Here is a 27,289-nt window from a genome sequence, read left to right as displayed (position 1 = left end):
GAGGACGTTGTCGCTCATGATGGGGGAGGGCCCCACCTCCACCACCCGTGCTGAGTGAGGGCGCTGCCACCGTTGCACGTGGTGGGGGAGTGCACCGCCGCTCGCGTGGGAGAGAAAGGGAATGCATCTTGGGTCAGGTTTTTAACATACAATGTTTTATCTAAATCACGAGCGATCCTAACCATTCGATCGAATCCGGCGACTCTCAGGGCACCTACGCCGACTTGGGCCATGGCCTGCCACATGGGCCCAATACATTTAACAAGCCAGCCACGGTGTGAAAGAGAGATACGGGCCATCCTTCTAATCATGGACCTAATTATGTTTTATTTATTTTCAGTGGATTTAAACTATTTTTTCATTAGTAAACTTAGTTTAAGCACTAAAGCCATTAAAAATTGCTGAAATTTGATATAGTTTTTCATTCTTCATACTAAATTACTTCTAGCTAAATGGAGTCAACAAAAATGTAATTACTTATTTGTATGATATAGAATTAGGTATAGATTTAATTCATTGTTTATTTACAGGAGTGTCCTATATAATTCCCATGAAACTATAAAATAACTATAATCATTATCATAACATTAGTTTTTCCATTGCAACGCACGGACATCTTTTCTAGTAAAAAAAGAGTGAAATATACGGGCGGTCCTTAAACTTGTACGGATATGACATCTATATCCCTAAACTCTTAAAATAAATTTTTGGGTCCAAACTTGTTATGAGTGTCATATAGGTCCAAACAGGCTCCAACCCGCTCAGTAAAATGATGTGGCATGTCACGGTGACGCTTACGTGTCAGTGGGATCCACATATCAATCATATAGAAAAAAATTTAAAAAGAGAGAGAGAGGAGAAATGATGTTTTTAATTTTGAAAAAATAAATGAAAAAAGAGAGGAGAAAAAATATGTTCTTAATTTTTTGGCAAATTTTGCTACAGGACACTTCGACTTCGTGGTTTTAGCTATAGGACACCGTCCGAACTCACTCTTGAGAAAAACACTCCATAAACGTGGTAATTTGCCAAAGGACACTGCGTTGATTAGAATAATAATTTTCGGTTGAAGATGAGAGAGAAATCACGTGAAATGTCAAAAAATGCCCTTGGACCCACACGTCAGTTCTCCTATCTCTCTTCTCTTCTCTCTCTATCTTCACTCCATAACGCCGCCGCGCTGTGCTACCTGTCGTCTTCGTCATCGTCCAGCCCTCCCTTGGCGGGAGTGGAGAGGGCATGGAGGTGGAAGGCGGGGTGGTTGTGGTGGCGAAGAGGCACCGGGCGGCATCGATTGCCAAGGCTCGAGCTCATCGCGGCGGAGGAGATGGCAAGGACGGCGGGAGTAGCAGAGGACAGCGGGGAGGAGAGCCGCGCCGTCATCACCAACTGTGGCCACTCCCGCAGCGGAGGATAGCAATGACGGCGGGAGCGGCCGCCGCGGCGTTCACGGCGGGGGACGGCGAGGACGTAGCAGCCGGAGCCCTCGCGCACGACGGCGGCGGCGAGGTCGGTCCCCTCCTCGAGTGGGACGCGGTGCGCACGTAGCAGCCTACCCAGGCGGTGACGATGGCTAGCAGCTTGCGGACGTCGGCGGAGGGCTGGACGATGACGAAGACGCCGACGTAGGTCGGCTCGAGCAGCGCGTACTCGAGCTCGACGCCGGTGGGGTCCTTGGCATAGGTGAAGGGTAGGCATAGACGAGGAAAAGCGAGCCGGTGCGGGCGTGGAAGTCGAGGATGGGGCAGAGCAATGGGAGGAGGTCCTTGTGGAAGTAGGCCGACAATGGCGGGTACGACGTGGCGAGCGCACCGAGGTTGTGCGTGGTGGTGATGACCACCTGCTTGTCGAGTCCGAGCTGCGCGAGTGCTTCGTGGAGGCACTACATCGCCAAGAGTAGCGACCACGACAGCGACGAGTTGCTGGCGCCGGTGTGCACCTTGTTGCCAACGGTGAGCACCGCGATCTTGGTCGCCGGGAGCCCCGGCTGGATGACGGACCGAACCCATGATGCAGCGCCGCAGGGAGTTGACACTGCGGCAAGGCACTCGTCGGGGACACCAACGACGAGCTCCACCCTAGTGTTGGCCGGGTCGGCGTCGTAGAGCCAGACTCGACCGACCCTGAGCGATGACAGCATCGACGGCACGGCCATTCGCCGAGGCAGGTTGTTGCCGACACGGGCGTAGTTGATGCCCGAGAGCTGACATGGAAGGAGGAAGATAGAGAGAGAAAAGAAGAGAGATATGAGAGCTGACATGTGGGCCTAAGGGTATTTTTGATATTTCACGTGATTTCTCTCTCCTCTTCAACCGGAAATTATTATTTTAATCAGCATGGCGTCCATTGGCAAATTACCACGTTTATGGAGTGTTTTCCCCCAAAAGTGAGTTCGAGCGGTATCTCACGGCTAAAACCACGAAGTCGAAGTGTCTTGTAGCAAAATTTGCCTAATTTTTTCTATATGTGGCTAACATATGGGTTCTACTGACACGTACACGCCACCATGGCATGCCACGTCAACACACAGAGCGAGTTGGAACCCGTTTGGACCTTTATAATACCCGAGACAAGTTGAGAGATCCAAAAATTATTTTAAGAGTTTAGGATCTAATTGACACGTCCACCAATTTAGGGACCGCTCGTACGCTTTACTCTTAGAATAAAAAAAAAGGAAACAGGAAACGGGGAAAAAAAATCCCGTAGATCTCGTCATCTACACCACGCTATTCGTATCGCTCGCGTCGCTGCTCCCCTCTACCTACCACCACGCCGCTCGCTACCTCCGTCCCCAGCCACGCCGTTCGCCGCTGCCTCTATCCCCACCCCTACCGGTGAGCTCGGGGGCGTCTGATCCGGCAGCCCGCCTGCTGTAGCCGCTGAAAAAGAAGGTGAAGCCTACAGGCGGCTAGAGGGAGTATTACGTCACATCAAAGGGTGGAAAACGTAAAAATGCTGCAGCACAATGGTTTGTTGTAGCCTACACGTCCCCGCAAACCCCCCCCAAGTTTTCAACTTATTTTGCAAGCCGTCTCCCTCCTCCTCCCACGTCTCCGCTTCCAATCCAATCGAACTCAAATCAATTCCCTCACGAAATCCCCAAAAATCCCCAAATCCTCACGCGGCCACTCGATTTGATCATGGCGGCCAACGATCGGCTCTACCCTCCGATCGACCCGTACGCCCTGGAGCCACCGCAGTTCGGCGACGACGCGGCTTGCGGAGGCGGTGGCGGTGGCGGCGAGGTTAGGGTTCGTGACCCGTCGGCGGTGATGTGGGACGAGGAGCCCGAGGCGTCCCCCTCCTCCCCGGAGGAGCCGGTGACTGAGGTCCGTAGCACTTCGTTTTTCTCCTAATTTTGTGCGGTTTTCGGTCTTTGCTTGTACTAGATTGGAGTGGTTGCGTGTCAGGGTTCGTTTGTGGTGGATTGAGGGTGGGATTTGGAGGAGAGGGCGTGTTTGATTGATTGGTTGGGGATGCTTATTTGGGCGCTTCGGATTGAGGAGTGGAGAGCATGCGGTGAGGTGGTGCTAGCTTTATACTAGTAAGGAACAATTTGTTACATGCATAATGCTGCTGGTGTGGCTAGTTGCTGTTTCATGTGTGGTTGCAGGGTGTAGAGCAGCAAGCGTCAAAAAACTCTAATTAAGTAGTTGAAGTTTGCTAATGCTGTAATGTAAAAAGGTCGTATTTGGATTGATACACGGATGTACCTTTTTCAGGCAAATTTTGGACTCTAGTTTATATGTGATAACTACTTTGGTCTGTCGATTTCTTTAGATGCATATGCTACACTATGAAGAAAGATAAAGAGATGTGTTTACTTTTTCTTTGTATCTAAGCATGATTTGCGTATGCTTGGGAATGCCTAACTAATAATCAATGCGTGGAAGCTCCTTGAAATAGCAGCACTGGGATATACTTCATCAATCTCTAATAGCAACACTTGGATATATTTCATCAATCTCTCTGTTTCTTTCCAGAAAAACTATTTTTATATTTTTTGTTAATTAATGTCGCTGTGGACTTAGCTGACTGCTTCTTGTTATAATTTATCATGAAAAATCAGGGAACCCACACATTTGAGCAAGGGCCAAAGGTTCATCTTGCTGGAAATAACGTGGTAGGCAGTGCTGGTGTTGGTGATGTCTATGAATACAGCAGGGAAATGACCACCATGCAGGAGTTAGTAGAAAACACTTACTATGATTGTGCTCTTCGTGATCAAACTGGCATGTGGGTACCTCCATCGGTTCCACCGATGACAAAGCATGACCACGAGGAGTGGCAAAAGGGCTTTGGTGCTAATGGTGGGTACTTCGCTGAAGAAGATTTGTGGGATATAGATGAAGAAAACAAGGAGATGACAATGTGGGATGTGCTTGCTGCGATGGTTTCTGCGGGAAAAGATAAAGTATTGTCTGTTGTATCATATGATTTCGGGAGGCAAGGCATGTCTCTGATTTCACATTTGCTTCTTGAAGAGGCTTGTAAGGATAAGGCTGATACACTTGAAGATGCTAGTGTTGGTCTCGAACATGCACTCCTTGAGGCAGAACCAACAGTCTGGCTGCCTGACAGTGCTGCTCCTTCTTGCATGCTTTGTGGAGCTCGTTTTCATCCAATAATTTGCTCCCGCCATCATTGTCGTTTCTGTGGTGGACTATTCTGTGGTGGTTGCTCAAAGGGTAGAAGCTTGATGCCTCCAAAATTCAGCACTTCAGAACCTCAAAGGGTTTGTGATGTTTGTGGAGTACGTCTTGAGTGTATTCAGCCTTATTTGATGAATAAGATCAGCCGTGCTTGTCAGATTCCAACAAATGATTTGACAGACCTGAGCACCTTGAGGTCGTGGTTAAACTTACCATGGGCACGCACGATGGAATATGAGATATACAAGGCTGTAAATTCTATATATGGATATTTTAAGGTATGTCCATCCTATAATTCTAATACCTGTCCGTGTTATAACTTGGTTGCTTTGCATTCCTCTAATTTTTGTCTGGAACTCTGTATTCTCATGTATATCGCCCCAAAATGTATGTTGTTATGCTTGTTTGCTTTCTGACAAATATGTCTGCTTAACTAAAAATTGTTGACTGTCTATTTTTATCAAGTTCATGACTATCAAATTGGTACTAGGAACCAACTGAACATGCCTAAAATTCCAATTCTTCTGCGCAGCTGAACTTTACACAACACAACCGAAATCGCGTTTGCTATAACTCTAGCCAGCTTTAGTCCACCACATACTTCATATTCAAAACCATTGCAGCAAGGTTGATAATCCAAGTTCTTAATTTCCTATCAAACCTATACTCAGCCAAACCATTTTTCTTTCAAAGCCTTTTCATTAGTCATTATGTTCCTTTTACCATTCCAGGCCATGGTGAGAGCTTACATGATTGTTCTATTCTATCCACAATGTAAAAAATTCTGGTGTCATGCTAACAATTATTTTCACAAACCAGCATCACATGAAGTTTTAATTTGAACATTTATTAGTGTGAGCATTTATTCTGGATTTCAGATGATTTTGTAGGTTTAAATCCCAGCATATCCTTTGTAGTTCCTGAGGAAGAAAATAAGTGGTGTGGTCTGTATAGCATTTTCTAGAAGACCCTTTTGAAATTCAAATGAATCCATTCCTTTTGCCTTTGACAATGTTGAGATTGCACTATGGAAATTTCACCTTCTCTTTTCCAGCTACACTAAGGCTGAGTTCGTTTCCAAGTTTTCCCAACTCACCTCTCTCTTTTTCCGTGCGCACGCTTTTCAAACTGATAAACGGTGTGCTTTTTGCAAAAATTCTGTACGAAAGTTGCTTTAAAAAATCATATTACTCCATTTTTCAAAAAAAAAAGATTAATACTTAATTAATCGTGCGCTAATGAGTTGCTCCGTTTTGCGTGTGCGAGGGATTAGTTCCCATCCCCAAGTGCCGAACACAGCCACTAAATGCTATGAAGCATTGTTAGCTATTCAGTGTTGACCACTTCATATATTCAATTACAACCTGTTCTTAAATTTGTGAGACCATGATAAAGTTTTAAGACTTTTGTCCAGCTTCTTGTTCGATCAGTCATTTTGGAATCAGTTAGAACACTAATCGCATTTTGTGTGCTTCAATGCAATTTTAAGGTTGGAAGTTTGAAACCGGAGAAGTCAATCCCTGATTCGATTCTTAGACAAGCAAAAGGACTTGCTATAATTACTGTGGTAAATGTTGGAATGATGGTCACATACAAAATTGGTACTGGATTGGTTGTTGCTCGAAGGGCGGATGGTTCCTGGTCACCTCCTTCTGCCATCTCTACTTATGGTGTTGGATATGGAGTTCAGGTCATTGCAACGGCTCAAGTGTTCTTGTTTCACCAAAGACATATGTTGAACATATTTATTTATTTATTTATTGGCCTTGCAGGCTGGAGGTGAGTTAGCCGACTACATCATTGTTCTGAGGAATACTGATGCCATCAGAACTTTCAGTGGAAATGCACACCTGTCAGTTGGGGCTGGCATTAGTGCTTCTGCTGGTCATCTTGGGCGAGTGGCAGAGGCTGATTTCCGTGCTGGTGATGGTGGTTATGCAGCCTGTTACACATACAGTTGCAGCAAAGGTATGATTCAAACAACTAGCAGCTGAACAAAACTGAACTTCCTTTCCATTTTACCATTGTCCGTGTTGGCCTATAGAAGTACTCTTCCTTTCTTCCTGATTTATTCACCAGCGCACAAACCTGCACATGATTAAGTTTCCTTGAATACCAGATAGTTCAGGGAGTAGATGCTTGGTTCTTTGAGTTTTTAATGAACTAAACTAATCTGGGAGTGCGACGCATTATTGATTGTGAGCTCCTTATTTCACATTTTACTTTCTTACATGTAGTTAAAAGAAAGGTAACTTATAATTATTGATACCACTAGGCTGGTTGCTTCTGAGCAGCTCTTATCTTTTACCTGGTGCTTTTTAGCCAAACAGAGATGGGCAGCACTGCTTGGACTTGCTGTCAAGAACTAGTTTTTGCTACACACTATAAAGTCAAATACTGCACACATTTGAATTTTGTGATTATTGTTTAGTCCTTAATTTCTTCTTGCCACAGTCATTTTTGTTCAACATACCAACGTTGCTTAAAGACTTATAAATATCTGTATGATGGTTTGTTGTTTAGAATAACATAATAAATAAAAGGAGTTCTGGAGAACTTTAACCACGTGGCCATTTCCAGTAGCCACTTACTAATTATAGCTTACAACAAACATTCAGACAACAAGAATCTGCATACTTGTAATTCCGTGCAGTTCAATGAAGCGAGATCATGATGGTTTGGAATTGTAGCTAGCCACTTCAAAGTACTACATTCAGATAATTTAATAAAGGGATAAGTCCATTTTACCCCCCTCAACTATAGCGTTTGTCTGAAATACACCCTTTAACTTCAAAACCGGGTATAATACACCCCTCAATTCTTAAAACCATTGAAATCACCCCCCCTCCTGTCCTGAAATATGGTGGTTTCGCCAATGTGTGGCGCTGACGTGTCAATCTATGTCAGCAAAATATATTAGAAAATAATTAATGTCCCACATGTCAGACTGATTCTTCATCTTCCCCTCTCTCTCTCTTCCCAAGCCAGCAGCCACCGGGTTGGTCAGCTCGAGCGCTGATGCCGATGAACGCAGCAGACAGCGCAAAGAGGAGAGCCACGCCGCCTGGAGCTCCCCGACGCTGACCTTGAAGCCTCATCGAGCTCCACCATGGAAGCAGATCGAGCGATGGCGAGCTCGCCATGCATGCGGTGTGGTTGCGCTACTGCCACTGGTGCTGGGTGTAGCCCGAGTCCGGGTGGAAGAAGACCGTCACGTAGCCGGCGAGGACGATGGTGTCGAATGCCGACCGTGTGTACGAGTCCCTGTGCCGGCTGCACTAGAGGAGCCCGCACCGCTGGGAGCGTGCGCACTTGGCGATGATGATGCGGTCGCGGTCGCGGACGCCGCCCCCGCGGCCCCGCCACCGTGGCCCGTGGTGGTCGTCATCTTTGCCGCCCCGCCCGCCGCCGGCGAATGTGAACAACCACGGCCGGAGGTTCTTGACGCGCCGCCGCGAAATGTGGAATGCAAATGCATCGATTGCTCTTGCTGGACCTTATTGACGCACCAGCGGCGATGGAGTTTCTGTCCTTGCATGGTGTACCGGCGGCGGCGGCCGCCCGGAGCATCACCAATCCATGCAAACCGTCCATAGTGAAACCGTTCCACCGTCAAGCGTGCATCACCGGCGGAGACAAGCTGCTCGCGGCGCGCTTCGTCATCTTGCTGTTCGATCGATCAATCAACTCCAGCGGTATGCGATTGCACAGCAAAACGCATCGAAAATTAAATGGGAGCATGCAATTTCGATCGATCAATTAAATGACGCGATCATCACTGGCGGCAACGAGCTGCTCGCCGGCTACGTGATTTGCAGATCCGGAGATTCCCATTGATTAATTGCAGAAACTAGGATAGAAACCACTCGCGGGGGGGGGGGGGGGGGGGGTGTAAACTGCGTGGTATTGAAAGTTCGGGGATGTAAAATACCCGGTTTTAAACTTTAAGGGTGTATTTTAGACGAAGTGAAGAGTTGAGGGGGGGGGGGGGGGTCAAATGGACTTATCCCTTTAATAAATCAATACATCATACTCAGGTGCCTGGGGAGTAAATTATTAGATATAACATAAATTTAATTTGTTTATTTGAATATTTTTGTACGGAGAGAAGTGAGAGAAATGGCTTTGCAGCTTTCTGACTGTGTTGCTTTATAATCAAATCTGACTAAAAGAAATGTAATGGTTTTGAATCAAATTAATAGCATTAAATTCATGCGAATTCTTCTGCAAACAGTGATTGCTAGAACAGCTGAGGATCATCTTCAATGTTTCAGCATATATAAATAATATAATTCAGTTTTATTTTGAAAATGAAAACTGGAATGTTATGAAATGCATGCTGAAATTTTATATCCTGCTGGGAGCTTCCCCCGACGGTATTCTATGTCCTAGCTATAGATATGCACATGTATGCTCAACTCAATTTCTATCTGTAATCTCTGTTCCATTATTTCCCTTCACCATTTTCTATTCTTCTTCTCTGGCAGGGGCATTTGTGGGCTGTGCACTCAATGGAAGTGTTGTATCAACTCGACATTCGGCGAATGCCCAATTTTATGGTGGTCCAATAAAGGCATCAGAAATCCTTCTTGGTTCAGTGAGCAGGCCAGCTGCTGCCGCTACCCTCTACAGAGCTCTGTCCAAATTGTTTGAGAAGGTCGAAAATTACTCCTCTCTAGATTTCTGACACACATTGTGTCCCCTGGTGATTACCCAGTGGTAACTCTAGGTATTGCTTTGTGCTCTCTGCTTACTCCTGGGTGGGTGATTTATCAACTGTACAGTTTGCCATTCGTTGCCATCAAATAGATCATCTCTCCAGTGCCACAAACAGAAAAACCACTCTGTAAATGTTGTATATATAATTGTTACGTTTGCGTGAATCATGATAAATGAAAAGAAAAGAAAAGAATCATTTGTTCTGAATGGTGATCTTTGAACCTATATCTTTGTGCTGTTCAAGCCCCTGCCTTCCTGAGAAGGATAGGGCCATAGCCCACAGGGGACCATTCAATAGAAATCACAAGAAGTGTGCAGCCATAGCCAAAGGTCCTGAAGCCTGAAGGCATAGCCTTACTGGAAAGTTTCTTTCTTGCAGCACGGGAACTGAGATGTGAATCCTATGGAGATGCACTGTTATGTTACTTATGTATTTGGTTCGTTCCGGCATTACCGTACAAGAGACCATGCACTGGAGTTGCATGATGCTGGCAACCATACCCTGTGACTACAGAGACCCATTATACTGGCTGCAGTCAGCTTTTCTTGGGTACACTACTACAGAGTCACGAGTCCTAGTTTTGTAGTACAAATATCTGCTGCATCATGATGGCCGGTCTGCATGCACCTGTCACCTGTGCTACGTATCTGGAGTTTGAAAAACTGAGTTTCTCTCTGTTTATAACTTTTAGTTTATTTTCTAGATTCTATAGATATATACGGATGAGAATATAAACTGTTTGGGGGAGCTGATGATTTTAAAAGTTGTAGCTAGTGAAGCTCCTCCAAACAGGATTTGTATGACATACACTGATTAGATTTTGCCATTCAGTTCGTGATTATTGGATTTTAGTTGATCCTGCCACGAACCATATACACCATCTGTTAAAAAAAAGTCAAATTCTAACGTTGTACTACCTCCTTTTTTAATAGATGACGCCGTTGACTTTTTCTCACATGTTTGACCATTCGTCTTATTCAAAAATTTTATGCAAATGTATAAGATATAAATCACACTTAAAGTACTATGAGTGATAAAAGAACTCATAACAAAATAAATTATAATTACGTAAATTTTTTGAATAAGACGAATGATCAAACATATAAGAAAAAGTCAACGGCGTCATCTATTAAAAAATGGAGGGATCTTCTATCTGGACATAATAAGGTTTATAGTTAGGATTGGTTTTTTTTTTTGAATGGAGAGAGTATAATGGATGGCAATGGTACACCCAACAGTGTTTTTTTATAGTTAAGACCAATGCTGGTCCTGGGGTTATGATCATTTGTTAATCGGCGAAAAATAATTGTTGCCAGCCGAGTTATTTCCTGGACAAGAGCTATTATCTAAGGATAATTCCGTATAGGGTAGCCTTTTTCTAACAGTGCAGTCCATATCTTTTGGTCGGGGTGTCGATCGTCTGCACATTTCTAGCAGAGACATGCACGGTAAACACTGTTATGTGAAACTGTGAGGCCGTCATCTAGCTGAGTAACAGTGCTGCCAGAAATCTTCTCGTACTACTGGACTAACTTCTGTGAGACAAGAAACATGAAAATACTGTTCAGAAACAGAACGAATCGGCCGTAACTCAATAATTACCAGCCTCGCTCCCTGCACAAACAGGCGTCTCATAGGTCATGAACTGTTCAGTTATTTACAAAGAACGATGCATGAGTGTGTGCCAGGTTTTACCTTTCCGATCCCCACCCCCGGTGCGTCAAATTCCGCTCGAATTTACCGTTTGAAATATAAATTTCTCGAAAACCATTCGAAATTTCATTCGGCATATGCTTTCGCCCCATATCGAAACCTTCGAATTTCTCGGTTTTCAACCAGTTACTGTTGAGTGCTACAAATCTTGCTGTAAAGATAATAAAGTACTAATTGGATAACAAATCAAAAGCAACCCAGACACTCTGATATCAGTGGTGTTGCGATGTGGTAGGAAAGAAACCAAGTGCTGACAATGAGCTTCTATAATTAGGGAACGATACACAACATGTGTAGGACAATGACAGCAACTCAGCAAGACAACGTAAACATCAACTTGGACAAAGGTATCCTAAAAAGGGAGCATGAACTTTGTAATACTAGCGACTTCAATCATAAAAGACATAACAGAATCCAATCAATGATCCACGTACAATGTACACACCTCCGACAGAAGTACAGAGACAACAGTCATAGCAAGGACAGCTAAAACTTGTTACGGGAGCACATGGAAAATAAAAATAAAAAAATTTAAAGAACTCCTTTCCTGCAAGCACTCCTTTCCCTTCCCATATTTTCTTATCAATTCTAAAGAAAAAATATAAAAAGAAAGAATAAAACCAAAGTAAATAAAAGAAAAAAGTTAATAAGTTGCATAAGCTAACACAAGTTCAGATCCCTGAAAGAGGATGGATATATCATCTACAGAGGACCATGGTAGGATCTCTGAATTCCCTTCTCTCTTTCTACAAACACTGAACTTAAAAAACAGATGAGTAGCATACAAATAAATATGAAATAAACCCAACCGAAGAAGTGACGCTCTAGTAGCACGATCAGGAGGGATCCGCACGAGTCTTTGAGCTCCCAAGAGTGAGCTCCAGCTCATCGGAGGCGCATTCTTCATGTATCCGCTCCCCCTCCCATGCCTTCACCAGTCCAGGTGATTCATTGTTGCCATTGCTGCTGCTCCCAAAGGCAAAATCATCCGGCGCACCATCAACCATCTGAACATCATGATGAGCCGGCATGCCACCCATTACCGGGGAACATGTTCCGCTCTGACCAGGGGTGCACACCCTGGAAGTGCTGGCAATAGCTTCTTTGAAAATCCCAAATGGATTCGGCGAAACAAGATTGTATGTTGGCGATGAGGGACCAGCAGATGATATTTGAAATCCTGCGAGCCATGCTGGGTCTGGTGCAATCTTGTGGCCTGGGCTCGGTGGTGTAGAGTTGGGAAGAGATGTATAATTTGCACTAGCCCATGGTGGCTGAACACTTGCGTTCTCCCAATCAGTCCTTAAGCGAGGTGTGCGAGTAGGGGAGCTGGATGGAGGTGTCACTGGTGCACTAATGGAACCTCCATTGAAATATAAATGGTGAAGCTGTGGGAACTTGGAGGAGGAGGCATATGATGAACTCAACGGAAGTGTCTTCAGCCATGGGATGAGGGAGCTTCCCTCGACACCACCAATCAAGCTGTTTCCACCAATAGTGATATGCGAGGAGGATCCAGAGCTTGGAAAGGAGGACGATGCAGGACTTGGGTTGTATGAAGCCCGCGGACTTGGTTGATATGAAGAGCAAGGGCTTGGCGAAGCCGATCTTCCAATTGGATCAGGACGCTCTGCTTGAGGAGGTTTAAATCCCTGAAATATAAACAAATAGAACACATAATTGTTAGTACATATCTACATAATTTCATTCATGTAAAGAAAATTGAAATGCACTGGACAACAGTTGTATGGGGAAGGAAATTGTCCAGAATTTAAGCATGTCTATCCCCAAAAAAAAAATTTGAAAAGAAACATGCCAATTTATCTGCAGACTTCAAAGTGAAAATATACCTCAGATTTAATGAATTATATTTCCAAATAGGCAATTACTCAAAATCTCAAGTGGTGCGTTATTAGCAATCTTGTAAAAGAAACTGCTACTCTTTTTAGACTAAATACAAATCAATCCACAGAAAAGTATGGTTGTTGTGCCCTCTGTGGGTGTGCCTATAGACAAAACACTTGTCCTGTACTACTAATCTATTCTGCAGCAAGCGCAAAAGCGCAGTTAAAAATTCTGTTTTTGATCACTGAAAGCAATGGCATCATGTGCACAACGCGAAGATCATCGCAAGAGCGCCATTTAGCACTCCTCTCTGTGTGTGTTGAGAAACCTTCTTTGTGTTTTATTATGTGAATCGTGAATCCCTCTATTATATCTTTTTACCTGAATGCAGGCAAGTGGCACTCTGTTATGTTCATATTTGTCTATGACCTCACCATTAAAACATGCATCATCAACTGAACCCAGCAGCTTTAAATACCTTCTTGCCACTCCCAGCAAGCAAGGCAACTTGGTGATTTCCCATACAAATGTACTACTACAGTACATAAGGGTATAGTTTTCATGCAAGAAACCATTAAAACTGTACTGCAAATTTTGGTGAAAAGATTCTATGGCACACAATGCCGGTCATCCTCAAAAAAACAGTCTTCCCCTTCAGCTGAAATGCCCACAATCGTTTCAATCTTCCGTATTCACATCTTTTTTTTTCTTAGATATACATAATTATGGAGTTTGCTAATCCAGGTAGCCAAAATATGCATTCGCCATTACTAAATCAACTCCCTACCCTGACTCGGCAACACAAATCAAACATCTCGCAAGAGACAAGAAAGCTCAAAGCAAATAGATCAAATTTAGCGCATCTAGGATCAATCCTTAATTTGAAGCCAAAAAGAGACAATATATAACCGCATTGCATTCCCCCATTGCTGAACACTAAGCCGCACACGCCATCTTTAGCTGATTCGACATCAAACCAGCTCGAATCGAAGCAAAAATAGAGAGTGCACATCTCAAAAGAAAGCCAAAGCAGAGAGAAACGGAGGAAGCTGCAGAGACGCAGATCGCAGTAGCGTCCAGGATTGCTCCGGCTGAGGTGGTGGAAGGAACAAGCCCGAATGACAACAAGAAGAACAACAACAACTCCCGCCACCGCCAACCTCCCATGGCGGTGCGGGGGAGCTAAGCTACAGCAGGATTGAGGAAGAATGGGGGGATGATTTTTAACCTTGCGGTAGGTGGTGCCGTCGGGCTCGACGGTCCAGCCGGCCTCGTTGCAGAGAGCCTTGAGCACCTCGTTGTTGTCGCAGTGCTTGGGGAGGTTGTAGTTGCCGTAGGCGCGCAGCCCGGCGTAGATCTTGGCCGCGATCGCCCGCCGCCGCCGCTCCCTCCGCCGGTTGTTCTCCCGCTCCCTCCACGTCGGCACCCTCGTGCCCCCCAATCCCCCTCCTCCTCCTCCTCCCCCCGCCCCGTTCGTCATCCACCCTCGCCTCCCCCACGCCGCCGGCGGATCTGCTCGCGCGCGCTCGCTCGCCGGGGATCGATTCCTCCGCCGCCGCCTCGCCTCAGCTCAGCTCGATTGTTTATTAATAATTTCTCGCTCGCGAGGAGGAGGAAGGAGCAGTCTGAACGCAGCAGCGGCCACTCTGCTTGCTTCTGCTGCTGCTGCTGCTTATTGTAAACGGCGCTCGAGTGGCAAAGAAACGCCAGGGGGGGTAGTTCTGTCATTTCGGATACGGTAAGCCGCTGCCACTGACGCGGTGGGGCCCTGGTGTCATCCCGGGATCCGTGGTCAAACGGAAGAGGGGCGGAGCGGTGGGGCCCACGTGGCCCCCATCGCGCAATCATGCGGCGTGGCCGGCGAGCCGAGCCGAGCCGGGAGGGAGCTCCATCGGCTCGATCACGTGGTCGATGGATGTGATGCGATCGCGCGAGCGGGGGGGTGGATGGGGAGGCGGTAGCCGTTGGATCGCGGCGGGATCTTTCCCATTTTTTTTTTTTCCGAGATGGGTGGGGGGACCGCGGCGGTTGGCTCGGGATCCGCGGCGGGGAAGAGAGAGGGCTACGGCGTCGGAAGCTAGCGTAGGTGTGTAGCGGTGGCGCCGCAGCCGTGACGCCGCTGCTGCTGCGTTGGGTTTGGGCCGCCTTTTTCTCCGCTTTCCTGGGGGGCGCGCGCGTCCGTTTTCCGGGCGTTTTGTGCGTAATTTCGGGCCGCGTCGCGCAGCTGCACAGTAGCTCGATGCGTGTAGGGGTGTAGTACTAGTACTACTGCTAGGCTGCTGCTAGTAGCGTGGTGCCGTGGTGGTGTGCATGGGTTTCGGGCTGGGACTTGGACCGGAAATCCGAGCGGTGCGTGGCGTGCCGTGGCGTGGGTGCTCGCGTCGCGCGAACGCGCGCGGCTCGTAGCATTGACTTTTTAGGGTGGCGTACGCTTACGTGACGGTGATTCTGCAAGGCACTGCATGCATGCTGACGCTTGTATGATTCAGGGTGTGTTTAGTTTTTTTTATGTAAAGTTTCTTATACGGATATACTGTACATTTGAAGTATTAAGTGTAGACTAAGGGTATCTATAATCAGAGACACTCTATGCCGGATAACTACCCCTACAATGAAGGATACCTCTAGCGGCCCAACAAGTGTACCTAACCTTAAAAGCCCACGAAGGTATTTTACTATACTAACCCTCTTTTATCCTCCTCCTCCTCCCTCTCTCTCCCTCTCATTTACTCTAGTATCTACCAAACCGGCTTCGCTTCTCTCGTCTCCATCGTACTCGCCTCCTCCCCTCCGCTTCTCGTCTCTCCTCTCCTCGCCGTCGCCGTCGCAGGACTCCACGTGAGCTCTCCTCTCCGCCTCGCGCCAGGACTTGGCGAGCGAGCCTGGTGCACCTCGCCCCGTTCTTGCGCCGGCTCCTCGCAGCCGCCGACTCCTTCCCGCCGCCGTCGCCGATCTCCCCGCCGTGCCGCCGTCGACGACCTCCCTGCCCCGCCGCCGTCACCGACCCCGCCTTCGTGGGCGAATCTGGCCCCCCCTCCCCCCCCGGCCAGATCGGGGAGGAGATGGTGGCGGCGCCGGCAGAGGAAGCCGAGGTGCAGGTGACCGGTGCCTTTCGCCCTCTCGCCGCCGCGTATCTCTCCCGTCACCGGAGGAGGGCCGCCACCGTGCCACGCCTCTCTCTCCCTTCGTCCCCAGGTCGTCGCCGAGGAGCTCGAGGAGAGGGGAGAGGGGTGGAAGAGGAAATCCTCGCTCGGGGGGCATCGCCTCAAGCACCCGTACCCACGCAACGGGTTTCTTCCATCGGCGCCTGGGCGAAAAGGAGCTGGGGGCGCGTGTCCCAGCTGAGGGACGCGCTCTCTCGCAGAGGGATGATGCCGACGGAAAAGCGGACGGCCATCGCTAGGGGCACGGGCTGAAACACTGCATTGGTGATGGGCTAATAACAAAACAAGTTACATATTCCATCTATAAACTGCGAGCCGAATTTGTTAAGTTTAATTAATCTGTCATTAACAAATATTTACTGTAGCATCACATTGTCAAATTATGGCGTAATTAGGCTCAAAAGATTCGTCTCGTAATTTATATGCAAACTGTGCAATTGGTTTTTTCCCACATTTAATGTTTGATGCATGTGTCCAAACATTTGATACGATGTTTTTGGCTAAAATTTTTTGGGATCTAAGCAAGGCCTCTCTATCTTTTTTCCTGGGGGATATCTCTTTCTTGCAGTGAGGTTAATTTCTCTTGTGAGTTTTATTATGCTATGATTTTTTTTATATCAGTTAAGGGGGAAAAGGTAAGAAAAGGGAAGTGGCCTGAAGGTTGTAGTGTGGTGGTATGTTTATGCTGAAGCTTTTTTGTTTGGCAACGGTGAGCTATACGGAGATAGGTTTAGCTAGGAGTACTAGTTTAGTGTAGATTTGGGAGCTCAACCAAAAATATATTTTAGTGTACATTTTAAACTCTGTGCCACAAGCTATACTGTCTCCGTGATCAAACACGATTGAAAAGCATCGGTCGTACGTGCACGTACGACTAACTTGCCCATTCAGAGATTTCAGACAAGCTGAAGCAATTATCCCCAAAAATTAAGAAAACAAGTCAACGAAGGATTAACCTGAAGCCATCTACTATACCATAGTCTGTTATACTATTGCACAAGATAAAGTTGATTTAGCCAAAGGCTACGTGTGTAGCCAGCCTAGAGATTAATGTCCATTTGTCAAGTTTCAAGGGTGCATGCTGACAGACAAAACATGACAAGCTAGCTAGTGAGCATATATAGGTGCCTTCTAAATTCTTCCGAGTTTTCATGATCCAACGACTACTGATATACATTATTTTTAATTAATGGACTTGGCGGCCGCTAATTCCCTGCTTTATGAAACATACTGCCTCAGACACACCAAATTAATTTTCAACATGCAACTTCGAACAACTACATACTTTTTTCTTATAATATACTCCTACTAAAGCTCAAAAGAAATATAAAATATTGTGATATACATTACTTTTTTATACAAAAATGTAGACTTGTGATTTTTATATCAAATATTTAAAAGATTTTGGTTCTCAAAATTAGGTTTCAAAAGTTTGACTTGTCATGTATATATACATATTTTTTTACTCCCTACTCCAATTAATTGATTGCTGGACTATATTTAATCTTCATTATATGGAGACCCTTCATAGAATCACACCCAGATGCAAGTTACCTTCATGGCCATTCAAGGTTCTGGTTCACCAAGGAAGCAACCGGAGTGAGAAATATATTTTGTGTGGGTAGCCAACTTTGACTACCAGCTGGTTCTTATAAATTTAAGTTATGCTATATATAAGTGTGATATTATGAAAACTCTTGTACCAGCACATATTTGAATATATCATTTTGATATACCTATAAAACCTATATTTTAAATGATTTTTAATTTATTGTGAAAGTTATTAACTCGTGTTATAGATCGATATATAAAATGAATTGTGTTTTAGACCGGACTACCGGAGTGATTAGTAATTCAATACGTGCAAGTCGATCCACATTCCATGTACCTCAAGCATGGCTATATATACAAATCAACCATCCATCATCATGGGAGCCAAAGCAAAAAAAGGCAGGCCTTCGACCACTAGACGGTTTACAGTACTGCTTGGTAAGTTAAAGCAAGTTCATGGAACCTGTTCATATGAACAACGAGCTTGCAGCTAGGTACGTAGTACAAATGGTACGAGCACGGCTTAATTGCAGAGTGAGTGAATTAACCGGGCCATCGATCACTTTCACGGTCCGACCACGATGGTCCATGGCCCGCTAGTGTGCTCCTTCGGATCCCATCCAACCCAACCCCCATGCCCGGTTGGACAACATCCCGATGCTCTTTCCTTTTCCATCATTGCACTATCTCTCTCAAGGTCCATCCTGGGGGCTAGCTTGTCTTTCATGCATAGCTCCTCTTCTTTTTTTCTCTGATCAAGTTGCATTTGCATTGCCATCAGCTTCATCTGGCAACAGCAGAGAGAGTGAGAGACATATGAACAGATAGGGGGAACAGATCACGAGGGAGGTGGCGCAAAAGAGAGAGCAGTGATGCGTCCACTGTATGCTTGCATGCCTGCATGCCATGAGCTAGCCACGAGACAGACGGAATCGTACGTATCTCCGGCCTCCAGCTTCTTCGAACTCAACTCGTGTCGTTTAAAGGCCCCGTTTTGTTTGGGAAGAGAACGATTATATATTGTCTGAGCCAAACTTGAGATGAATTTGAAGTTATCTGAATATATAATTGTAGAGCTCATTTTGTTTTTGTCCATTTTGAGTTCTAACCATCTTAACATGCATGCCGAAATTATTCCATCGTTACACTTTGACCGGAAGAAAGAGAAGCTAGAATTTCTCATCACTTTTTATATATGCCAGCCTGAACAATACATGTTTGGCCTTAAAAAGAAAGTCAAGCACGCTACACTACACCGTACGAAAATACCATTGACCAATTACCAAAAGAAGAGATTCCAGGCATCGATTGTGTTCTTCCGTTCCACAAATACTACTAGTGCATTTTTTGGGTTTATGAAGACCCCAATGATATACTCCCTCCGTTTTAAAAATGTTTGACACCGTTGACTTTTTAGTACATGTTTGACCATTCGTCTTATTAAAAAAATGTGAAATATGCAAAACTATATGTGTACATGAAAGTATATTTAACAATAAATCAAATAATATGAAAAGAATAAATAATTACTTAAATTTTTTGAATAAGACAAATAGTCAAACATGTGCTAAAAAGTCAACGGCGTCAAATATTTTAAAATGGAGAGGGTATATATAAACAACCTAAGCTAGGCAATATATATGATGAGGAGCACATGATGATGATTTCTATCTCCCCCACATGTTAGGCGACCTAGCTAGCTAGAAGCGCGCACATGCACGACACACAAGCAGACAGGCAGGCAGCACAACGACGAAACGATATTATTCGAGGTCAAATGCACATATAATAGTTATATGCATGCAAATGCAAGATCCTTCTTAATTGCCATTTTGCCAATGCACGCAAACGCCGTTGCAAAAGGATCAGTATATATATACTACTCCATTTTAGATTATAAGTTTGTAAAAAAAAATAGTAACATTTTCAACCCAATATAAATATATTATAAAAATATATTTAATTATAGATTTAATGAAATTATTTTGTTGTTGTGAATATTACTATATTTATCTATAAACTTAGTCAAATTTAGAGCGTGCAATTTGACTTTGACTAAAGACAAAATGACTTGTAATATAAAACTGAGCAAAGTAGCTAGTGGCATTTCAATCGGACACGACAGTGAGCTAGCTGCACGCTGAGTTGCCGATAGATGAAAGTACATCTGTACATGCAGTGCTGCCCGGTCGGCCAGGGGCAGCGGTGCCCAACTCGCAACTAGCCTCGCGTTGCTGCTGCGTTTCTGGCCAGGGCAAGACTTCGTGGCTGGCATCTATGCGGCGCTCGATCGATCGATCTCCTGTCTCGGCGTGTTTGGAGAGGCCGCGACCGGATTAATTAATCGCGACTGGACAGGGAGTGTGTTAGTTCATTTTGGGCTAAAGAATGGGTGGTTAATTGGTTGAACCAGCTGGACGGTTTACTTTAAAGGGCAACTGTTCCCTATCACCCGGCTATGATCGGCCGATGGATGCTTCTATGAAACAGGGTATGAAAAGATGGTGTAGCTAATGGAGGAATTTTAACTTGTTAAAAGTGGCACCAACGACCTACCTGCTGTCTGTGTTGGGGTGTATAAAAAGGCGGCACGCCCATGTGAGTGTTGGTGGCGAGAGGTAATACATAAACATGCATGGTGATATAAGAATGTTGCTTTGTTACATATTCTTCTCTCATCTCTTTAATAAACCGGTCTTTCTAGCTTGGGCGTCGAAGAGGTGTCGGGTAAGGATCGATCGGTTAAATGGGATAATTAGCTTGGGGACCCAAGCATGTACTTGCGTGCAACCGTGCATGGTCATATACAGGCGTGCACCTACGTAGTATTCAGAGTGCTCAGCTCAGCTCGCGCGAAATCACATAGCACGACGATTTTTTTTTTTATTTTGAAGACGACAATACTTTGCAATATCGTTTGGATGGAAGGTTGGCAGCACAGCTGCACAGGCGTATATATTGGCATACATGCATTGGCATATTCTGACGTGAAAAAAGGGCCTGCATATTTTCCTGCGCCACCACGCAGAGCATCAGGGAAGAAATTGGTGGATCACGGGCCACGCAGTGCATGCATAGCAGTCGCACTCGCGTAGCACGTACGTCATCGCGTAACCGACTACTCCTACACACGTACGCAGCGGTCCTAGCTAGCCTACGTTCACGTACGTACGCGCGCATCACATCACATGCAGTCGCAGACTTGCAGGAAGCCGGCGCTCGCACGCCGTCCGCTGCGGCCCGCGCGGAGAGCATGGAGCGAGGCGTACGTACGTCGTCCCAACTTTTTCACCTCGGATTCGATCGCGCCGCCCCGGCCCCGTGCCCGCACGCGGTGCGGTCGTTGCCGCGCTGCTGCTGCTGCTAGCAACCGCCCGCGCGCGAGACCGAGACCGCGGGGTGACGCGAGAGGAGGCGGGCACACGGCACGGCCAACGCAACGGCACGGGAAGGGAAAAAGCAGCCCACGGCCACACACGCGCAAATTCACGGACTACCGCCACCGATCCATGATCGCACCGGGCCACCGAGGAAAAAAAAGCAACGAGACGAGACGACCTGCGTGACCGCATGAGATGGATGGATGGTCTGGAGTCTGGAGTCTGGACGCCTCGGGATTGGGGGTGGGGGATCTTTCTCGGAGGGGAGAGCACAGGCCATGTACGACTCGGCGTTTACTGCCTGTCCTGTCTATTCGCTTTGCACGACTGCTAACTTCCTTTTTTTCTTTTCTTCTTTCCTCGATTCGCCCTGTGACTGTCACTGGCTGGCTGCGGCAGCGAGATGTTGCCGTCGCGCATGTTGGGGTGAACGTCTTTTCATGCATGCGGTCACCCACTCACTGCACGTAGAATGTCTGTACTGTTTGGACCGCCGACCCAACGGCACTGCACGCGACGCGACTCCCTCCCCCGTGATTGTTACAGTGGTGGGGGTGGTGGGTTCGCCTTTTGAATTACTGCGCTGCAAAGCAGGAACAGTAAAGCTGATCAGGAGACATCTCACATCTAATGTCTCTGTTTTGGTGCTAGTAAGCAGGTACTAGTAGTCCCCCTATCAGAGATTTATAAGATGGGCTAGAAAGATTTCCATGTGAAGAGTCACTATGGGCTTTGTGGGCAGCCAGTGACCTCCGTTTCCGTTTTACTGGGCAGAAAGTCCACTTCAAGTTCCTCAAATTAAGGGACTGAAAGTGAACAATTTTCTTTTGCTGGCCAGGTGCTGCAAAAGGAGAGTCCAAGTTGGTGTGGGCCTGTGGGCCCAAACGGCAGCTCACATACTGGGCCTCAAACCCTCAATCCTAGCGTTGGCCAGGTAAAAACTGCTCTGCCATGCCGTCTGCATTTCTTGATGACTCCGTTCTTCTGCTTTAAAGTTTTCTTGAAGCTTCCATTGATTTGTAAAGCTTTGCAGATGACATGGACATTCAGGATATGGACTCTCAGGATTGTCAACCATCCAGCGACAAGAAATAGATACAACACTAAAAAAAAGTGAAATGAAAGCGAAAGCACACAGATGGATCCTACTGGCTTTGCATATGACTGCTACAGTTTGACTTTAGCTCAACCAAAAGAAGCCTACATAATTAATCACAAACTAATCCTTGTGAAAAAGGAAGTACACAGATAGTACAGTAGTATTTTCTACATAGACGTGCTCAAATATGGATCGTATCTTATGAAAACATAGGTAGATGTAGGATCGAATCACAAAAACTAAGCCAACCAGAGGAGGGTGAATGGTTGGTATACCCAAAAACTGAAAACTTTTAGCGGAAATAAAAGTTACCCTCGAAATCGACGGAAGTCGGTTTGACCGAGATTGATCTGCCGGTCTGACCGTGTGGATGCCGCCGGTCTGACCGGTGTTGATCTTCCGGTTAGACCGCCCTGGAATCCCTGTCGCGCCTATTGTCGCCGCCGGTCTGACCGCAGGTCACCCGCCGGTTTGACCGCCACGATGCCGCCGGTCTGATTGCCGGTGTGTCGCCGATTAGATCGCTAAAACCCGGTGAAACACAAATCGAAGAACTCTTAAAGTAGATGACGACTTTATTGATTCTCTCTCTGTTTACAAAGTGCACCAACAGCACTCCTTATAAAAATCTCGACTAAACTCGAAACCCTAACTCAAAACTCAACTCAATTGCTCTCAAAAGCGATACCGGGAAGCTTCACGCTCCCCCTCTATTTATACATGAGGTAGGCAGCCTAAAGCCACGAACCAAACTCATACTAGAAGTCCTAAACACCTTAGGAAACCCTCTAGTACAAGAAAAAAACTTTACATAACCAATCGTATCAAATTTGGATTCCTTCCAAATTCGACTCCACATCGATACGCACACAATACCTCCATCGTATGCCATATGGAATCTCCATCAACCACGTGCATCAACTCTAGCCTAAGTATCCCGCATGATCTCTGACCACCACAGACGTCGTCTTATCCCCAAGCCGACTCCCGGTCCATCACCGCAAATAATCTCCCGAGGCATCGAGTCACCTACACATGAAATAAATAAAGAAACCATATTCCGAGACCAAGTTATCTCCAACTTGACTCATTAGTAGCAAACAACAGTATTACATATGTATAGTATCCATCTAGAAGTCATAATCATGAAATAATCACGGATATCCAAACAAACAATCCGAAACCGAAACCGACACAGCGTCGGCCGGTTAGACCGCGGGCTACGCCGGTCAGACCGCGCATTACACGCCGGTCAGACCGGGCTCTGGGTCTGACCGGCTACCAGAGCCCGGTCTGACCAGTCACATAAAATGACAGCACCTGTAATTCACCTGTAAATCCAATCATCTCCAAAACCACTTCGTGAATAAATTCCAAATAACAAAACCAATAATCTCCAATGCCCAATTGTTCATCACAGAATAATAATCAAAAACACCTTTGATTTTACAGTAGATAGGTAAGTTTTGTCAGGCACTGATACGGACGGAAGACCATGATAAGGAAAGCAGTATCTACCCAGTCAAATACATCAGCATACATAGACACACTGCTATGGTTCAGCGTGGTCCAGACAGTAATGATGTTGAAAGGGAGATTTGATTCACCCATGATTCCTTCGTTGAAGATTGATGAACTGGTAACAACAAAATTGAAATCGAGATCTTCGTGCACAGTGGCTTGACTGGCTTCATCCTCCAGAACCTTCAGAACAGTTGACATCGAAGGCCTTCTGTTGCTATGAAGCTGAAGGCACCACATTGCAAGATGCATCATGTGCATTACATCTTCAAAATGAAGCTGCATGTCATCCATCCGGTGGTCAATCATATCTAAAAGCTTGTCATTTCTGGCGCTATCTTGCAACAAGCTCATCAGGTGAAGGGCTTCCTCTGGCTGCGAGTGATCCAAGTTTCTCCTACCACATATAATTTCTAGCACCACAACACCAAAACTGTAGACATTTGCCTTTTCAGTTATAGTGGAGGTTAGCCATTCTGGAGCCATATACCCTGGCGTTCCTCTCATTCTGGTCATCACTCTGCTCCTGTCTTTGTCAACTAACTTAGCGACTCCAAAATCAGAGATCTTTGCATTTTTCTTGGTCATCAAGAAGGATGTTTTGGGGTTTGATGTCCAGATGAACAATCCTTTGCCTGCATCCTTCGTGCAAATAACACAAACCTCTGGCAATGTCAGAGACAATCTTATGTCTTGTCGACCAATCTAAGGGGCGACCATCTTTTTCATCAAAGATCCATCTGTCCAGCGATCCATTTGGCATGTACTCATAAACCAGAAGCCTGTGGTTCTTCTCAGCGCAGAATCCGATCATTCGAACCAGGTTGACGTGATGAATGCTGCCGATAGTCTGAACCTCTATAAGAAACTCCTCTTTACGCCGACCAACACTGTCCAAACGTTTCACTACGATGTTTTCATCTTCTATCTTCCCTTCAAATACTGTCCCAGATGCGCCTTCACCAATCTTGCTGGAGAAATCCCCAGTGACTACTTTCAACTCCTAAAAACTAAACTTTCTTGGCATTCCAGGCAGATGTTCAATATGTTCTCCATCCACTCGTTCTCTGCGGGTTCTCATCCTGATGAGCAGAGCAATGGAGAAAAGCAAAGAAACAGTTCCAATTATTATACCCACTAGAATTCCAGTCCCGAACGTCTTTTTCATAGGACGAACTCTTTCTGCAAAAGTGATATTGTTCAACTTGATAAATGCCCTGGAGTTGTAGAGGCTTGGTGCTGTAGTCTGGAGTTTGTGCAACGAGAATAGTTGTGACTGAAGGAAACATGTGCCGTTTGTGTCGTTCATCCTGAGCTTGAAATAAGCAGCCTTGCAAGAACAATTCGCTACGCAGCCTGAAAGACAATCTGATCGCGTCACCTTGTCACGCATGATTGCTTCAGAGCCGTTGTAATTGAAGTACGTCACATTTGGAAGCTCCACCATTTCAATACCTCGTACATCCCAGCAAGAAATCGGCGTCGCCAGCTTACATCCGAGACCAGGCCGATCTCTGTAGATTGGAGAGGAATGAATCTCTGATGGGCAACTGCAATTCCCGGCACCAGAGCAGATGCCATAGCTGCCACAAGCCATCGGGTACTCGCAGTCACCGCCGGCGTGTACTTCTGTAGCACCTCGTACATGATCACCCACGACGATGAATTCCACCCGTAGAGCCTCATGTGTCCATCAGACACAGCACGGATATACTGAACTGAATGCGCCACGGGCAGCGAGATCAGGATTTCCGACGAGGAAGAAGGCGACCGTCCAAACGCAGAGATGCTGACCGGAGCGTCCATGGTGTTTGCAAGCGTGTCCATGGTGTCACTGACCGGAGCTGTGAAGTAGAGCTGGGGAGGATTGTGTCCAACGAAGCCGGACATGGCGTTGTTCCCGACGGAGACGTAGAGCGAGCCCTCGGAGAAGTCGGCCGCCAAGGCGTTCACTGTCAGCCTCATCCCCGGGCGGAGGTACTGCCCTGGGAGAAGCACATCAGCCGGGTGGTCGAACGATTGCCAGACGGGGGAGCCACTATCGTCGAAGAGTGTTGACGAAGCTGATATAATCTTGAGCATTGATCCATTTTGTATCTGATGCATGTTAGTTTGCATGTAATTTTGTGTTAGCCGTGCATGTAGGCAAGACTGAAAATAGTCCGGTGTACCGGAATTCAGTTGAGCATTCATCGTTATTTTCTTTTCTGTTGCTGACCGGATCAGGAGCTAGATCGTGGGATGGCGCGTTCGTTATGATCCTGAAAACTCGGTCTTTAGATGCATGTAACAAACTCTCAGAGAGAAGAATAAATAGAAGAGAAAACCCCAGAAAAGCTGCGCAAGTTTCAAGCAGCACAAAAACACTATGTTTTCGGTTTCTCTGATTTTCAGTTTCGTCAGTGAACTGTTGCTGTTTCGACAACCATCGGACTGAGCTGTTTTCTTCCACAGATTGTGTGAGTGAGTGATTTTGCTGACAATTGGTATCAGAGCGGCACCATAGTGATCCTGTGACGATGTCCGATGACAGCGGGCGATACACACCGCCCGGACGCCGCGGTGGCGGCGGCGGCGGCGGTGGAAGCGGCAGCGGGCGCGGAGGCGCGGGCGGCAGCGGCTGCGGCAGCGCGGGGAGTGGAGCAGACGGCGCAAACCTCCCACTCGTGCCACAGGGGAGAGATGCCGGGCACATTGCTCGCCTCCCGGTGCTATCGAGGACCAATTATCCGGATTGGGCATTGTTGATGCGTGTAAACCTACAGGCGCAGGGGTTGTGGACGGCGATTGAACCCGGATACGCGGAGTACCGCGACGATCGGGCGGCTCTCTCGGCAATCCTTTAGGCGGTGCCGCGCGAGATGTTGCGTGGGCTGGCGAAGCATGACACGGTGAAGGCGGCGTGGGACGCCATCAAGACCATGCGGGTCGGCGTCGACCGTGTGCGTGAGGCGAAGGAGCAGGGCTTCCGTCGCCAATTCGAGGCGATGCGCTTCAAGGATGGAGAGACACCGGAGGAGTTCGTGATGCGGCTCACTGCCGTCGTCGCGGACATTCACGACATGGGTGGAGTCATGGAAGACGAACACATCAACAAGAAACTGCTGCGCGTTGTGCCCAAGAAGTACAAGCCGGTTGCGATTTCCCTCGAGCAGCTCCTCGACGTGAAGACCATGGCCCTCGAGGAGCTCGTCGGCCGGTTGTCGACGGTCGACTCCTATAGTGATGACGAGGAGGAGAGTGGTGGCGGCAAGTTATACCTTACCGAAGAGCAGTGGCAAGCACGCATGAAACAAAAGGAGCAAGAAACCTCTGCCTCCACCAACAAGGGTCAGGGCGGCTCTGGCGTGCAAAACCGTCGAGGCAAGTCTGGCGGCTCGCCAAAAGGGAAGGAGACGGCGGCCAACGGGAATGGTGGCCGGGACATTTCGAAGGTAAAATGTTTTAATTGTGATGAATATGGGCATTACGCCAGGCAATGCCGGAAGCCGCGGCGTCAACGTCGGGGGGAGGCGAACCTGACGCAAGAAGAGGAGGAGCCAACTCTGTTGATGGCCCAAGTCATGGGTGTGTCGCTCGCCGGGGAGGCGACACTGGATCGAACACCTGATGTGCAACAAGTGCACCTCACCGAGAAGAAGGTG

The 27,289-nt window shown here is 46.7% G+C and overlaps 2 protein-coding genes and 2 pseudogenes across 2 annotated transcripts; 1 reads left to right on the top strand and 3 right to left on the bottom strand.

Annotated features, from left to right (window-relative positions):
- Positions 1 to 1,382: 1,382 nt before the first annotated feature.
- LOC127776985 (glucan endo-1,3-beta-glucosidase 10-like) lies at positions 1,383 to 2,513 on the bottom strand (annotated as a pseudogene).
- A 377-nt stretch (positions 2,514 to 2,890) lies between these two features.
- LOC127776279 (uncharacterized) lies at positions 2,891 to 9,575 on the top strand. The gene is made up of 5 exons (XM_052302639.1): positions 2,891 to 3,329; positions 4,070 to 4,930; positions 6,142 to 6,342; positions 6,425 to 6,620; positions 9,140 to 9,575. Exons 1-5 carry the CDS (start codon positions 3,141 to 3,143, stop codon positions 9,337 to 9,339), a joined length of 1,647 nt encoding a protein of 548 aa, XP_052158599.1. The 5' UTR covers positions 2,891 to 3,140; the 3' UTR covers positions 9,340 to 9,575.
- Positions 9,576 to 11,473: 1,898 nt separating this feature from the next.
- LOC127776280 (protein BZR1 homolog 3) lies at positions 11,474 to 14,592 on the bottom strand. The gene is made up of 2 exons (XM_052302641.1): positions 14,159 to 14,592; positions 11,474 to 12,737 (listed from the first exon to the last, which is right to left on the bottom strand). The coding sequence occupies exons 1-2, from the start codon at positions 14,408 to 14,410 to the stop codon at positions 11,922 to 11,924; spliced, it is 1,068 nt and encodes a 355-aa protein (XP_052158601.1). The 5' UTR covers positions 14,411 to 14,592; the 3' UTR covers positions 11,474 to 11,921.
- An 8,978-nt stretch (positions 14,593 to 23,570) lies between these two features.
- Positions 23,571 to 24,675, bottom strand: LOC127776984 (G-type lectin S-receptor-like serine/threonine-protein kinase SD2-5; annotated as a pseudogene).
- Positions 24,676 to 27,289: the final 2,614 nt, after the last annotated feature.

Source organism: Oryza glaberrima, chromosome 6 (assembly GCF_000147395.1).
Source record: "Oryza glaberrima chromosome 6, OglaRS2, whole genome shotgun sequence".
Taxonomy (NCBI): domain Eukaryota; kingdom Viridiplantae; phylum Streptophyta; class Magnoliopsida; order Poales; family Poaceae; genus Oryza; species Oryza glaberrima.
The sequence above is the reverse complement of the archived record's forward strand: the minus strand, read 5'-3'. Positions and strand labels throughout refer to the sequence as shown.